General features: G+C 40.0%; 1 protein-coding gene across 2 annotated transcripts in view; it reads left to right on the forward strand.

Annotated features, from left to right (window-relative positions):
* LOC126354479 (exosome complex component CSL4) overlaps positions 1 to 16,501 on the forward strand; it is a 57,040-nt gene that overhangs the window by 27,461 nt on the left and 13,078 nt on the right. For both annotated transcript variants that reach the window (XM_050004185.1, XM_050004187.1), the window contains exon 3: positions 3,725 to 3,799. In XM_050004185.1, the coding sequence (XP_049860142.1) occupies positions 3,725 to 3,799 (75 nt within the window). The remainder of the gene's footprint in view (positions 1 to 3,724; positions 3,800 to 16,501) is intronic.

Below are 16,501 nucleotides of genomic sequence, written 5' to 3' on the forward strand. Positions count from 1 at the left end.
AGTCATACAATTAGTGCCTTGATCTGTACGGATTGGATTGGGACTGCCAAATTTCAGTATCAAATTGTTTACCAATGCCTGTGCTGCGATATTTTCCTGTTGATTTGGGTTTGCAATAGTCAAAATATAATGTGAAAAATGAGCTGTGGTGGTCTTGCATGTATCAGTTACCAGTCAGTGTCAAGTTGAATAGACCCAGCATGTCATCCACGTCATTTCAAATGGCTTGGATGCCTGTGGTAATCTTTGCAATGGAACATGTTAATGAATGAATGCACGTTGTGCGCATGCTGTAGAATTCCTTGCATAGTGCCCAACGTCCTGCCTCCTCATCCTCCACACGTATTTATTCACTACTCAAAGATAAGTTTCCATCACCCTCCATGACGTGTTATTACATGGTCATGTGCTTCCCATAAAACCTCATCTATCAAAGCTGCAGGTACCACAATGTGTGGTCCACACTTTATCATTCTACACAATAGTTCCTTGTGCAAGCAAAGTGCGACTGTCTTCTAAACACCAGTCAGTCCATGTCAGCAGTGTGCACATCTTGCCTCTTTGTGGGGCTCCTGCCAAGCACTTGCATGACCCCAATCTTTCCACTCAAGCTGTCAGCATTGCTGTATTTCTTGTTGGGTTTGTGTGTTTCATTCAGCTTCAGTGCCCAACACATGGACTAAAATGCTCTTGAGTGATGCCATCAGTCAACTCCTGATTGATGAATTCTTCCATTATAGGTTGTAGGTGCTTATGTATTCTTTACATCTTCCTGCAGACTGGAGGGTTATTATTACATCAGTATACAGTGTTGCATCACTCGTGTTGCTGGTAATGATCCACCAGTATTGAACAGATCCACAAATCATACTAACGAAGCTTCCGTAATTGACTTCTCCTTCGTTTGCTTGTGGTGAAGATCTTTACTTGACGCATCCAGTTCATCCTCATCTAGGATGTCCCAAGTTGGCTATCAGTAAACACTTTGGCAGATTCGTGTCCTCAGAGCCAAAACTATTCACAGCCACCAGACCCATATAATCATCACCTATTTCCTGCACATTTGCCAGACCGTACTCACAAAACAGTGTGAAGTATCGAGTTCACCATTTCTTTCCAATGGCTCTATAACACACATCACTTCACTAGGACAGTGCCCACACTCATCCAAAGTAACTTTCTTGTACCTTTCAGTACCTTATTGTGCAAGTGAGCTTTAATGCGTGTGTCTGCAGTTTCTTTGGTACCACCTTCATGACTGGTGAACTTCGCCCTAAAGCAACATTTGCAGCTGTCATTCCCAGATGGAGCAATTTCTGACAAAGTCCAGTCATATACTGTGAAAGATCACCTTTTGTGTGATGCCCTAGGACCATTCAGTACCCCTCACAGAGATGTAGCAGTAGTTCCATATATTCTTGAAAATTCATTGCACTGTTATCAATCCCATTGATGCCACATCATTATCCCTTGCTGCGTGTAACTTATACTGTGGGGACTTCAGTCCCTTCATACCTAGGGGATCCAGACACAAGCCCCTGTGTCCACTGTTTACCGTGCCCACTAAGCAGGACTTTTCCTTTGCATATGCTTTTGCAGCATTCTGTGTCGCTGTCTGATGTTGTAGGAATTGTCATTGGCATTTAACAAATGCTTTGGTGTTGCTGCCCATTTCACTTCTTGTTCTAACAGCCTCATGTCTGATTCCACACTACTTCACATTCATGTTATTGTGTTTGACAGCATTGCTTCTAAGCACGGTTCTTACACAAATAGCACTTTACGTTGGAGGAAATAACACTCCTCTTATCCTGCCCCCAGCTCGCAATGTCAACGTCCTGAAGCTGTGTAGCAACTATAATGGTGGCAGCCCAGTCCTTCAGACTCACCCTTTATGGTACATGGCATAGGTCTTTTTGTTGCAAACCAGTTCCAAATTGACCTTATGAAAGCTCATCTGACCAATTATGCAGCTTAGTGGCAGCTCCATAGTCACTAATAAACACCAATGTTTCCTTTGCTGGCTTACCCAAAGAAGGACCCACGAGATCAGCTACAACAGGATCCATTAAAGGAAGAGTTATACTGACTAGATCTTCTGTTTCCACTATCTCAGCTTGTCTGTCCTTATTATTTGCCTTTAGAGTGTCTGCCTGCCTGCCTTTGCAATGCTTCATTCTTCTCCAACAACACAGCAAACCCTTTTGACAGAATTTCAGCTGTCCACTGCATCATCATTGCCCACATTTGTGCAACATCTGTCTAACAATACAACACCAAAAGAGGACACTTACTACAAACACTGAGATAGAGAAAAATGTAAAACAACAAAAAACTTTAAATCAGATTATAGTCCAACATGATTGCAATTTCATTATCCTTTGTATGACCTGTCTATTCTCCATGACCATGAACAAAAATGTACAAAAGGCCACAAAAATAAAAACTGACTCACCAAAACACCCATTTCTGAACTGCATACTGCGTCTGAAGTGTAAGTCCTGACCCAGCTGCAGACATCAATCAGCAACTGCTCTGACAAGATTTGTAATGACCAGGTTGACTGGTTACTGTGGTGTGTGGTGGAACTAGTGCAGTGGTGACTAGGTGCCTGTTAAACAGCTGATGAGATATCATAGGAACAGCAGTTAAAAACCATTTATTACTGAAAGTACATCCATTGTGTCACGCTGGGAGGCAAGCACCCATGGGGTGTAAACAGCATGCACTTAGTCTAGGAAGACACCACAATCAGTGTGTGGCAGCAACAGATGCCACAGTGCAAGGCCACTGATCCAGCATAACAGGAACTCTGCCTCAGCTGCATCTGTAGAGGCTGTTAGCAGCCCCAAACGAGGACAAAAAATGGAGAACGATCATGCTTGTGACCTTGTGCGGAAGTGGCAGCTCCCAACGGCAGAGTTTGTCCTGAGCAGAGGCAGGCAGCAAGAAGTTTGCCCATGTAGGTGATGGTGGACAAGCAGTTGCATATCCCCCAATGGAGCTAGACACATCCAGGGTGGGAGGCGGTAGCAGCTGAAGTGAATCCACCGGATGATCTGCTGGTTGGAGAGAAGCAAGTCACAGCATCAGACTTGGCGCTATCAGCAGTGGCGCAGCTAGCTGCGACAGACTCCAAGAAGGGTGACTGCTGGATCCAAGTAGATTCATAGACTGATAGGCTCATGGATGGATGTAGATCCCTTCTCAGGACTGGTGCCCTGTAAGCTCCAATAACTTGACTAAAAATGAGGGTTCTTTATACTGGCTTGAGGTGTACTTGTTTTGCTAATGCACCGGTTCTGGTCATATAAGCCACGATAAGTTCATGACTCAGATGTGAAGTCACTGGGCCGCCACAACTGCGATGGTTCTGTCTTTTGGCTGCGTTGCTGCTTTCGCACCTCTAGTTGATCAGCTTGGTGGCAACATGAAATATCCATCTCAGCATCATTGCGCAGTTCTTGTTGTATCAGGAAGTAGTAGCCTACCATGCAGAAACATTCTGGCCTGGCCATCTTACGCGGTGCATTGCATTAACTAAGGGATATATCCTAATTTTTCCTAGCCACACAGAGTACATTATTTTGCAGTCCAATAATATCAACACTGCACCTTTTTAAAAGAAAAAGAGTTCGCTTTGCATGTTTTCTAACATCTGTTGAAAGATTTTGACTGTTGGCAGGTGTGAAATGTTAAATTTACTTGCTTTTTCTCTTTACAGTCAACTATTATAGAAGTTCGAAGTATTAATGATCAGAGTATTGTACCTGCTCCTGGGGACATTGTCACAGCAAAGGTGAGAATTGGTTAAAATTTCATTTTTGCTAATGTATTTAGTATGTATAACTTTCAGTTACTTCTGCACGAGGAGGGTGTCCTATTATTAGACTCCGTGACCTTCTACATTTCTCTAGAGCCTTAAGTTCCTATTTTCCAGCTCTTTTTCCTATAATAATTTATTGACCCTTTCCAAGTAATTAATTAACTTGTTTATGTCATACCTGGGAGCCGCAATAATTTTGTTATGCCAATTCATAGGGAAATTCCTGTCTAAACCCATAATAATTTTTTCAGTTTCAAACTTATGTGTCAGATAAATTAGTAACCCACTTCGATGCAAACCTCTTTACACTTTCCTTTCTGGGATTGAACTTCTCACCTGCTCAGATAAAATTTTGCAACTCTCTGTTTTGTTTACCCCAAAACTACTCTAAAAAAAGGCTTTCTTAAATGTTTCTAACATATCATGCTGCTCAGTAGCAGTAACACTCCATGTCCCAGCTGCACCCAAGAATTTTGATGTAATAAAACCTTTTGTATCCCACCTGGAGAGGCGGTGTGTGGGTCTGCTCCTGTGAACTGCTTCTGTAATGTAGGCTGAGAGTGAAGGAAGTGAGTAGGAGCAGGAGAGGTGAAGCACTTCGGTACTGCATGTAACTTTAACACTTTTAATAGAGTCAAAAACACAAGTAAATATCAAATGCATTCATAACTTTGGCTAGGATGAGCACGTAGGTGTGAAGCCATAGTCAATATCTAATCCTGTGGAGTTAGGATGAGTGTTCTGTATAATCTCAAAGCTAACAAATACTCATTGCTGTCCAAGTTTTAACTGAATGCAACTAATTCAAAGTCTCAATAGTAAGCTAGCCCACTCAGTAGTACAACCAATATTTCCAGACCATCTGCTCTTGATGAAATTGGGAGAAATCAAGATGTCACTCGCTGAGCTCCACAGCGTCAGCCAGAGGGCACTGTGGTCGGCATAGTTAGTCTTCTCTTGTAATGCCAACTTGCGAGAGCGTGCACCTACTTTGTGGCATCGTAACTATTGACGCCATAAAACCAGTATTTTGCGATCAGTCCAAAATCCTTTCAGATGCATACTTGCAGATGGGTCAAAATGTAAAAACTATAATATAGACCACTTCAGAGGATTCCGTCACCAAATTATATCCGACACTGTTTTGTGCCTATTCTAATGCTATGCTCCACTATAGTCAGCTTGCTATCATGCTCAAGCAATTTAGTTTCTATCACTTTCACACAATCAGACACAGCCCTCACAGATTTTAAACAGTTTGCACTTCCAGTATTAATTTTACTGTCCAAAGTTTTGTGATCATTTTGTAAACAAATTCTGCAGCAGCAGCTTTCTCCTCCTTTTTATATTCATTCTCTTTAACTTGATCTACTCTTTGTTTGCTTCCAATTGCCACTTTTTTAACAATATTTATTAACTGACGTTTAACATTCTCTGACATTTTCTTACAGTTTTTCTCAACTTCAGAAATTCATTCGTCCACCTTAGTGTCAAGCAACTGCAAATCTTTCTCCCACATTTTCTTTAATTCAGCAGCCTGGTTTTCCAGCTTTACATTAATTTCAGATTTAAATTTCTTAAGCTCACCAGCTGAACCAGTAATACTACTGGGATGCTCACAAGACTGTTTGTACATTTTATTATCAAGATTATGTCTGTTCTGTATTTACTTCAATGAAATTTGTCTTCATGTTAAACTTGAATACTGCATACTTTCTGCATTATTTACCCCAATACAGTTTCATGTTCTAATAGCTTTACAGGCAACATACCAAATTTGGTATTTGCTTTCACTGTTTTGTGTTCAGTTATGTCCAATTGACTATCATTAGACAGGTTAAAATCACTAAAATCATTCAACCTCTTGATGTTGAAATTCAAGCTATCACCAAGAGATGCATTTTTTGAACATTTTGTTCCAGTTCTGTCCCCACAGTTGTAGATAACTGAGGTACATCATCAACTGGAACTTCATTATTTAATAAATCACCTGTTTGTCTTTGTTCAGTATTGCTTATTTGACTGGCACTCACATTAGACAGAATCTCAATTCCCTCTTTCACATTTACGGAACTGTCTCTTTTCCATCCTTCCAAGTTTCATAGTACAAGCAAGTAATAAATAAAATACACTTATCTCCAGTATTCTGCTGTAGTCATGGTATGTCATCCCAGCGGGTCAGATCTCATCCCTCAGCTACGCCAGATCCAGGGCCCCCATCCATTTTGTCCGTTGCCTACAGTGCCACTCCATTGTGCCACCTGCCAACTGCGTCTGACACTATCTTGTCCAATTATATCCTGCATCCTCTGTCATCTTGATGTTTGCCATCCATTTACCATCTAAATACCCAGTTATCATTGCATTCAATCTCCTTTTCCACTTGTATTATTCTGTCCCTCGCTCACTGTGCTGCATTGTTCTCTTTCAAAACTGTTCCCAGTAGCAGTTTCGAGCTACTACAGCTTTTGAATTGCTGAATGCAATGGACGACATGCAATGGCGTGGTTTGTTGTTTGTCCTACAGAAAATGTCCACTCATCTTTTGGTGATACAATCTTCAGCATCTGACCTGTTAGAGAATGAATAATGTTCTTCGGCTAGAGAAAGATATAGCGGAAACTAGCTGCATTACACACACCTGCAGGTTGCATAAAATGTTTTCTGGTATAAAGTTAATATAGTTGTTAAGCAATATAGTTTGTGAGTGAGTTACTCGTGTGATACAGAAACTCTGCCAAGCCAGTTCTTGTCTTAAGTTACAGTATCGATACTCAAAAGCAATTAGTCACTCATAGTAGCAAGCTTATGGTATCTAAGTGAACCAGTTACCAAAAAGATTACAAAATGAGCAGTCTGTGACAAAATGCTCAGTCAAATATTTTGCAACTTGATCCCTTTGGACATTTGTTTCATATTCTTGACTTGCACAGTATGCCGTGTTGATTTTAGTTAGTTCAAAAATTGTAGTTTATGCATAAAAAATGGAATTTTGCTTGTTCGTCTTAGTCACACATTCGCGTTCACTTTGTGGCATTCAATGGTTAAGGTTTACTCATAATTATTGCATTTATTCAGAGCTTCTAATGTATGCATCTGAATGTGACGGTTGCTGAGCTCCTTACACTTCGGAAAAAATTCTCTCAGTCCACAAAATATGCGTGAACTTACTTTCTTCTGCCTGACTTGCATCATAGCCAGTCCGATATTACTATAAAATGCTGCAATCCCACATCTTTTATGTTTGACCAATCACAACTAATAGCTGTTATGAACAATTTTTTAAATTAACAAATTTAAAAAATCCATAGTTACCAAAAGAACTCACCCTCTGAATAATAGAATTATTGTAAAATATTTGTTTCCCTAGTCCCATAAACAGGCTATTTTCAATTTACAAATTTCCTCTGAGAGTATGATTCACTCTCTCTGTACAACCACAGTTCTCACACTAGCATATACTCAATAGATCTAACGTCATTCATTTATTATATTATTTTGCAATCACACCTTCATTCACATTAATAACTAAACATATTTAATCAGAAATAATTAATAAAAATAGTCACAAAAGATATAATTTCGGCTTCAAAATACTTATTTAGACTGTTTAGAAATTTCGTATATATGATGCTGACACCTTTTAGCCAGTCATAATTACTTGAAGCTGCTGCTGGATCAGAACACACACGTCGTGTGTTCTAGTTCTAAATGTAATCTATATGCTCACTACCATTGGACACAGCAAGTGCTGCTGTGCTTCTTAACAAGACATTGTGAGGTAACACTATCTAACTACACCTCCTGAGTGCCATTACAAAATCACACATTGGCAGGAAAGAACTGTGCTCAGAAACCCTGAATTATTGTTGAATTACTACAACAAGACAAGGCGTAAATAAGAGCAAATATGCTCAGAACGACTGCGTTATAGTTGCAGACTTGGCCCTTCTCAAATAGAGGGGCATTCAGAGTTCAAGGACACATTCTGTCATGCTGTCATTCAGTCCATGTCTCTAGATCCGGACAGAAAGACAGTCTGTTTAGTTTCAGTGAAACCATGACAAGGTGATCGATGATGGCCAGCCTGTTACTTGCTAACCGACTTCAACATCGAGAGGCAGGCAACCTGATGCATACCACAGCTGTGGTATGCCAGACTGCCTACTGAGCCATTGCAGATGAGAAGACCAGTGTGTGGCCAGCACTCCTCCACTATTGGGTCCTTCACACCAACCATGCGAGCATTGTCTGTTCAGACTCACAGCCATCGTGTGATTATCTTCTGCAGCCTTGATCAATCCATGGTGGTTAACCAGCATCTAGTGTTCATGAAATCCAACATCTTGAACCATAGACAGTAGTCTCCACCTAGGCGCATAACGGGCTGTCTTTGAGAGCACTGAGGTGGAAGCTGTAGTAGGTCACCATGGAGCTTCTGGGTGGGCAGCATTTTCCTTGCTCCATCACCACCACAAGCACATCATACAGTTCTGACATTGATCTGTCAGCAATGTCACGACTCACTAGGCATCAACACTCCTTCTCAGTACTTGTGCTTATGCCTGGCTGTTGACTGCAGCTTTGAAGTCACTTATACCTTTGTGCACTCCACACAATAAATAAATAAATGTTATTATAAATGCTGCTGTACCACTGATGACTCCAGGTGTGCACTGGATAACTCACACTCTCTATGCTTGATTTCCTGATCACAGTGCGATCCCAGCATGTGGATCGCAACAATACTATCATATGCTACTTTGAAGTCTATAAAGAGGTGAAGCGTGCCAGTACCAAATTTGATTGCCTTCCCTCAGATTTTCCGTAGAGTATATATCTGATCTACTGTTTGCTTTTTTGGGAAAAATCGACTTTGATATGCCCCTCGTCTCTCTGTAAATTGTTGGGAGAAGATGGTCAAATAGTACATTAGAGAATACTTTATACAGTAAGTTAAGGAATGTGGTACATCCATATTTATCACATTCTAACTGATCTCCCTTCTTGTATATGGGGCATATTATTTCTTATTTCCATTGCAAGGTCATTTACTACTCTTCCCATACTAAAGTAGTAGTTTTAAAGACAATCCGTTCCGATTCACTATTTCCTTGCTTAAGCAACTTTGCCGAGATATGGTCTGTTCCTGCTGCCTTGTTTCTCTTTTCAGTTTCTTCTTGGCATTTCATGTTTCTACTAGGGATTGTGGAGGTGTAGCATCAAGTCATTTTCTCCGTGTAAGTTAGCTATCTCTCGTGATGCTATTATTCTGAGGTTGAGCAGATTGTAAAAGTGTCGGTACTATTTTTCACATATCTCTTTCATCTCACTTTAAATTTTTCTTATTTCATCTTTTATCAAGCCTTTTTTAAAGCTTCAGTTCTTCAGTGTTTGCTTTCTTCCACACTCTTCCTTATTTGGTATGTCCTCTTTTAAAGCCTTTTTGTTCATAATCTTCCACCATCCTTCCTGTACACTGTGATTGTAGTGCTCTTTTATATACCTCGTTTGTTTTCCCATTACTATTTTTCATTCAGCATCAAACAATGGAGATCTTGTACTCCTTATTTTGCTTTCTAGCGTTTCGTTTGCTGTCTCCACTGCATCTTTTATTTCACAGTGGTATTCAATGTTACTACATTCAGCAGTATTTTTGAGTATCTGTGTTAACTTGTACTGGTACTGTTCTCTAATTTCAGCTGATTCTAAGGCTTTTATATTATATTTAGGCACCACACTAAGCCGTGTTCCTCGTACTGCATTGGAGATCGTAGCCCTCACTCTTGCCCAGGCCAGAAAATAATCTGAATCTGTATTTGGACCTTTAAGTTTCCTCACATCAAATAGATCTGATTTGTGCCTTGCATCTCTCAGCAGATGGTCAGTTTGATTTACTACATTTCCATCTGACGCGGTCCATGCTCTTTCGTATATGTATGTGAAACAGTGTTCAATCTACCACCGTATTTCTAGATGCTGCATAATGTCTCATTCCGTTACCATTGCTTATGATATGTTTGTGTGAAGTCCAGTTGTTGGTCTAAAGATCTGTTCTTTCCCAGATTGAGCATTTAGGCCACCACCTATTATTTTTATGTCGCGTCCTGGATGGTCATAGCATGTTCTGTCCAGAGGTTCAAAGAACCTCTTCTTCCTTGCATTCTTCTGTTGGTGCAGGGATGTTGATTGTTGTTGTTGTTGTTGTTGTTGTTGTTGTTGTTGTGGTCTTCAGTCCAGGAACTGGTTTGATGCAGCTCTCCATCCTACTCTATCCTCTGCAAGCTTCTTCATCTCAAAGTACCTACTGCAACCTACATCCTTTTGAATCTGCTTCATGTATTCATCTCTTGGTCTCCCTCTACGATTTTTATCCTCTTCGCTGCTGTCCAATACTAAATCGGTGATCCCTTGATGCCTCAGAACATGCCCTACCAACTGATCCCTTCTTCTAGTCAAGTTGTGCCACAAACTCCTCATCTTCTCAATTATGTTCAGTACCTCCTCATGAGTTACACGATCTACCTGTCTAATCTTGAGCATCCTTCTGTAGTACCACATTTCAAAAGCTTCTATTCTCTTCTTGTCTAAACTGTTTGTCGACCATGTTTCACTTCCAAACACGGCTGCACTCCATACAAATACTTTCAGAAACAACTTCCTGACATTTAAATCTATACTCAATGTTAACAAATTTCTCTTCAAGAAACGCTTTCCTTGCCATTGCCCGTCTACATTTTATATCCTCTCTACCCCCACCATAATCAGTTATTCTGCTCCCCAAGTACAAAACTCATCTACTACTTTAAGTGTCTCATTTCCTATTCTAATTCCCTCAGCATCACCTGATGTAATTCGGCTTCATTCTATTATCCTCGTTTTGCTTCTGTTGATGTTCGTCGTGCATCCTCCTTTCAAGACACTGTCAGTTCCGTTCAACTGCTCTTCCAGTTCCTTTGCTGCCTCTGATAGAATTACAGTGTCATCCACAGATCTCAAAGTTTTTATTTCTTTTCCATGGATTTTAATTCCCACTCCAAATTTTCTTTTGTTTCCTTTACTGCTTGCCAAATGTACAGATTAATTTATAGAGTGAATAAAGAATATCTGCTTTATCCTGAGCATTGATAATCTAGGGCCAACAGGAGCAAACCCAGTAACCAAATGTTTTAGTTGATACTAGACCATGACCCCTGTGCAAAACTCTTGCTTTCTCTCTGCATCTGTAAAATAGATTGCCTTTTCTCTTTTCTGGGATCCCACTTCCACTCTGCCTTACGTCTTGCAGTTCTGTTGTTTGATCCATCAGCACTCTCCAGGTTGCCGGGCAATACGTAGATATCTCAATCCATCTTTAGATTCCTATACGTGAATCCAGCTTACACTTTTTAAGTTTCTCCCACAATTTATTTGTTCCTTACCATCAATCTTTTCCATGCCAAGCCCATATTGATTAACCAATCCTAGTTTCCTTTGTTCAAGTTTGGCTACAGATTTTTTTACAGAGCGTTGTCAGCCCAGTGTTCAACCTCTCCCGGAGAAAAGTGATTTTTAATCAGGGTTTTCTTCCCTTAACCTTTGTAGAATGAATTCCATCACCTACAAGACAGCATATTCTCTCTTTATTAACTTCAAGGGAGAATATGTCTCATCTACTAGCTATGTAATGTGAAAGGACTCATTTCCATTGCAGCTGCCATTGGAGTCTTCTCCGTATCCCTGGTTAGGGGCCCTTGGAAGGTTCTGTCACCCAGGCCTGGTGATCCAAGGCTTTTTAATGAGGTGTTACTCCTCTGGCACCTGCTTGCACACTCCTTGTGCAGCTGTGAGTTTGCTATTGGTTTGAAGGAGTTGTTCCTTATTCTCACAAGTATGTGAATGACTCAATTGTGCTTCTATCATTTCTTTGTGCATGACTTTCTACAGACATTTGTTCTAGACCTTCAGGTTTTTACTTACCAACTTACACAAACACGACTAATTTATTTACAGATTTGTCATCCATTTCAGTTCATATGCTAGTTATATAGAGACTTCAGAAACTAAGTTACGTACATCATCCCACATTAAGACCCTTGTGAAACTAGAGTGGCGCATTGTCAGAAGAGAGTGTACATGTTCCAGATTTCCTTCAGAGACAGTTCTGCTGTGTTACGGATAATACGTGCATCACAAAATGGAAATAAAATGGCATGGCAACTGGAAATATCATCGAAAGTTGAGCTGCTTTGTACAATTGTCGTGGGCAAAAATCTAAATTGTACACAGGTTCACTGTGAAATTCTAGCGATATGTGGACCAAAAGCAATGTTATGTGCAGCCATAGTGAAATGGTTCTAACAATTTGACCAAGCCTGCAGAGGTGTGGATGATGCTGATCAGAAAATCCAGATCTTGCACATATGATTTTTATATTTTTTGATAAGGTGAAGGAACATTTGTGGGGGAAGAGAGTTTACTTTAACGAAGATATTCACACAGTGGGTCTTGAATGACTCTGTGACCAAGAGCCACCTTTTATTGGCGAGATATTGAACAATTGATATAAAGTTTGACTGGTTTTTACAGAGATTTGGCAACTATATTTGAAAATAGTGTCATATATTGGTGTCAATTTTAAGTGTAATGCAGCATTCAATAAAAGTTACTTGACCTGCCATAGTAATGTGTAAATTACTTTTTGAAGCTCCTCATATATCTGCATGTTAGAAACTATAGTCTATTATTTCCTTTCTGCATCAGCCTCTCCTCATGGAAGTTTAAAATTTTCCTTCTCTATCACCAACTAATAATCAAATTTTATTTAACTTTCTGGTTGTAAAATTCACTAGCTCTATCACTTTAAGTTTTGTACCTTTGCTAAGCGGCTTTACTCTCTATACCTGCTCATTAGTGTGCAGACCTTGTATGTGTGTACAGACATACTACGTTGCACATTACTTCAAAAAATTAACTGTAGTATTAAATATTGTTTTTTGCATTATGTTAAATCTCACAGATCATTTTATATTGTACCGCTTCTTTCCCCATGTAGGATTCCATTATCATGTTAATTTTAAAGTGTGTTTTAATACATACGAGATACTTTTATGGCATCTTGTTAAGTGACAGCAGGGGTTGTCATGACATGGAGATTTAACAACTAAAAGGGTTCAATATTATAGTGTGTCTGACAAAACAGAGCAGCATTGTACTCCAGTTGTACATCACATATTACAGGAGCAGAGCACCCTGTTCTCTGATATGACAATTGTAAGTTAGAGAGATGATGAGAAAGATGAGAGGGGTGTTATCTTACTGTAACCTTAGTGTAACTGATAACTATTGCTATAGTCTGATTGAAATTACTTGATAGCTGACACTTCACATGCTGATTTCTTCCAATCAGAGTGCCCAGCGTCATGCCCAAACTGTTCACTGTTACCACACTGCCTCAACAATTGGTCAGTTCACCACATCTGGTTTTCTTTCTTGTTGTGTTTTGATCCCGAGTCCTGGATCTGGCCCTTTAATTTGACATTTCGACAGCTTTGATAACAGTGTGCGCCATGAAAACCGTGTGGGGAGGTGCGCGCACGCGTGCGCGCACGCGTGCGCGCGCGCGCGCGCACACACACACGCACACACACACACACACACAGATGCTAACAATATACAGGTGTTTCATACATGGCACTGACCAAGCACTACTGGATTCTTCCACACTAAATGTGATTCAGCCTCACATAAACAATTGTTATAATCACAGAGTGGCTTACATTAGAAATGTTTCACCTGACATTACGTGAAGTCAAATTTTTGAAGGCCACAGTTCATCGTTGCAACTAGAATATCAGGTCAGTGTCATAAATCTAATAACATTACTCATTTTGCTGTCATAGCACAGTGGATAGTGCATTAACCTGTCATGTAGAAGACCGCACGCTTTAAACTCGTGCAACATAGCATTTTTTATTATTTCTAAATCTAATCAAAAGACTTTCATTATTATTTTTATTCAATTAATTGATTTAAATATAATCTTTTTAAATTTTTAATTGTTTGACACATTATTTTCATTATCATATTGACTTTTCTATTTGCACTTATTTTTCTCCCTACCATTCTTTTTTCATTTGGATTCAGCCAGTACCTTCCACAATCTACATAAAGTCCCAGCCAGGACTGCTCATCAGTTCGTAATGTGGCAGTTCATGTAGCCAATGTGAGGATAGTTTCAGGTAACCAATGTATGTGAGCAAAAAAATTGTTTTTTAGTGCTGAAACTAGAATTATTCTGTCTTGAGTTTGCTCAGAGGCCTAGAAGTTAGCTGTAATTGCAGTGGGCAAAGTGATCATGATTTTAGTTCTACCACTGATTTCTCACTGCCAATTGTTTGTTTACAATGCACATCACGAGGTTGTGGTTAGGTTAGAACATGAGTTTAAATTCAGGGCTACAAAACACTTTGTTGCCGCAGTTCAGTCACCCGTCACTTAAAATCAACTGTCAGCACAACACCTCACATTTCTGTCGTACCTCATGGCAGCTGCTTCCAACTTTGGTACATGTTACACTTTAACAGCATTTGTGATGTGACCCACCATGTTCGTGTGTCACCTATAACTGAGCAGTAGTTGTCAGCTGGTGTGGCAGCACTGTAGCAGCAAATGGCAGACATCAAAAATCAAGTAATTTTAATTGGACTTCATTTCTGTTTCAAGATTTATCTGCAGCTTAAATTTTAGGTTACTTGATTCAGTGAGGTTGCAGGCGCTTTTGTTTTTAACGAAGAGGTAAACATGATTATTTACTGCCACACAACACATGAGAAACAGCAAGTCTCCATTTCCAGCATAAATAACAACATGTTTTGTTCTTTTTTCAAGCCATTTGCAGAAGTCAATTACCCTTCAAGCACAACAGTCTTACTCAGTCCTTGCTACCTTCCCTGTTTTCCTCTCCCTGTTGCTTCATAACCTGGGTTGTGAGTAACTAAATCCACTTTCCCTTCGTCCCTTTCTTTCCCCTCTCTCCTCCCTGATGAAGGAACATTTATTCCGAAAGCTAGGAACTTAAATTTTCGGTTGTTTTTTGTGTTTCTATCGGCTGTACTGAGCTGAGGTAAGTACTGGCCAGCCCCTCTATCTCTTTGTTAGTAATTGTTTCAGTAAGTAAAATGTCAGTTTGTGCCAAATAGATGTTCCAAAGGGTATGACAGAATCTGTACGCTCCATACTCAACAATGCCGCTGCTCCATTGAAATTATTATTAAACAGTTATGGGCTGTATTTATAATGATCTTACACTCCTCTCTGAGCATCATACCCCTGGTGTTACTGTTAACTTACATTATTATTTTTCTTCATTTTTGTGCCACTTCAAGAGATACTTAGGAGTGCAAAACTGTAAAGTAAATGTTTATATTTAAGTCACTTATTGATGTTAAGATAATCATAGCTTTTTTACTTGTGAGTAAATTTTTTCTCACCTTGTATGCCAGACTGCAAACATTTACTATGCACTGGTCTCATGCTCATTTGATTTTGTCTCAGTCTGTGTTTGGACTTACGCTGCTTGGAGTGCCTCCCATGATTACACAGCTCTCATCTGAAAGTTGCCCTCGGAAAACTAGAAAACGACGGGGAAACGTCTGGATGCACTAGTAGTGTTAACAACGTATTTTGAGGTGATTTACAAAAAAATTGTTATTGTTAAGTTCCAAGAGAGAATATATCACCATTCAGTGCTAGACAGAAGTATCCTAATCTGTTACTTAACCATCCACCTAATAAGAGGTAATTCTTCCATTCACCTCCTTTGCAACAGTAATGAAGCATTCTGTGTGACATTATCACGTATGCTGCACAATGATGTGGCCTTCATTGTTGATATTGTGTAGTGCTATTATTTGCTGGTTGAAGACACAATTTCTCTCATAAGTCTTCTTTATCAAACACTCATAGACCCTTGAGATTGAAGAGCAGCACATTGTGTTGTACAATGTGTTCAGCAACAGGATGGTCCAGCTGTCTTTTGGCCACAGTTTGTCAGTGGCTTCCATGCAGGCAGACAGTTTGTTAGTTGTCATGCCCACATAGAAAGCAGCACATTGGTTGCAGGTTATCTTTTCAGATCACATGTGTGCTTTCACAAGTAGCCCAGCCTTTGAGTGGATAGGGGATGCCCATGACCGGACTGGCGGAGGTGGTGAGAGGATTTATGTCACAAGTCTTGCATCTACATTCATTGCAGGGGTATTAGCCATGAGGCAAAGGGTTGGGGGCAGGGATGGAGTAGGGATGGACAAGGGTATTGCATATGTATGGTATGCAGCAGAATACCACAGTGGTAGCAGTGGGAAGGGTAGAATATACCTCAATTCAGGGTACGGTGAGCAATAATCAAAACCTTGGCAGAGAATACAATTCAGTTGCTCCAGTCCTGTGTGACACAGAGTCGTGATGGGAGTGCTCCTTTGTGGCTCCTTTCCTGTGCTACTATTCTTTAACTCATTATTTTATCCTTTGTCCATCCTTCTCTCTCTCTCTCTCTCTCTCTCTCTCTCTCTCTCTCTCTCTCTCTCTCTCTCTCTCTCTTTTCCTGTGTTTTACCTTTCTCCTTCCGACTGTAGACGCTCTAACTTAAGAATCACAGTGCGTCAACAATCTCATCCATGCACAAAATGTGGTGAT

The sequence above is a fragment of the Schistocerca gregaria genome, chromosome 3 (genome assembly GCF_023897955.1).
Source record: "Schistocerca gregaria isolate iqSchGreg1 chromosome 3, iqSchGreg1.2, whole genome shotgun sequence".
Lineage (NCBI taxonomy): Eukaryota > Metazoa > Arthropoda > Insecta > Orthoptera > Acrididae > Schistocerca > Schistocerca gregaria.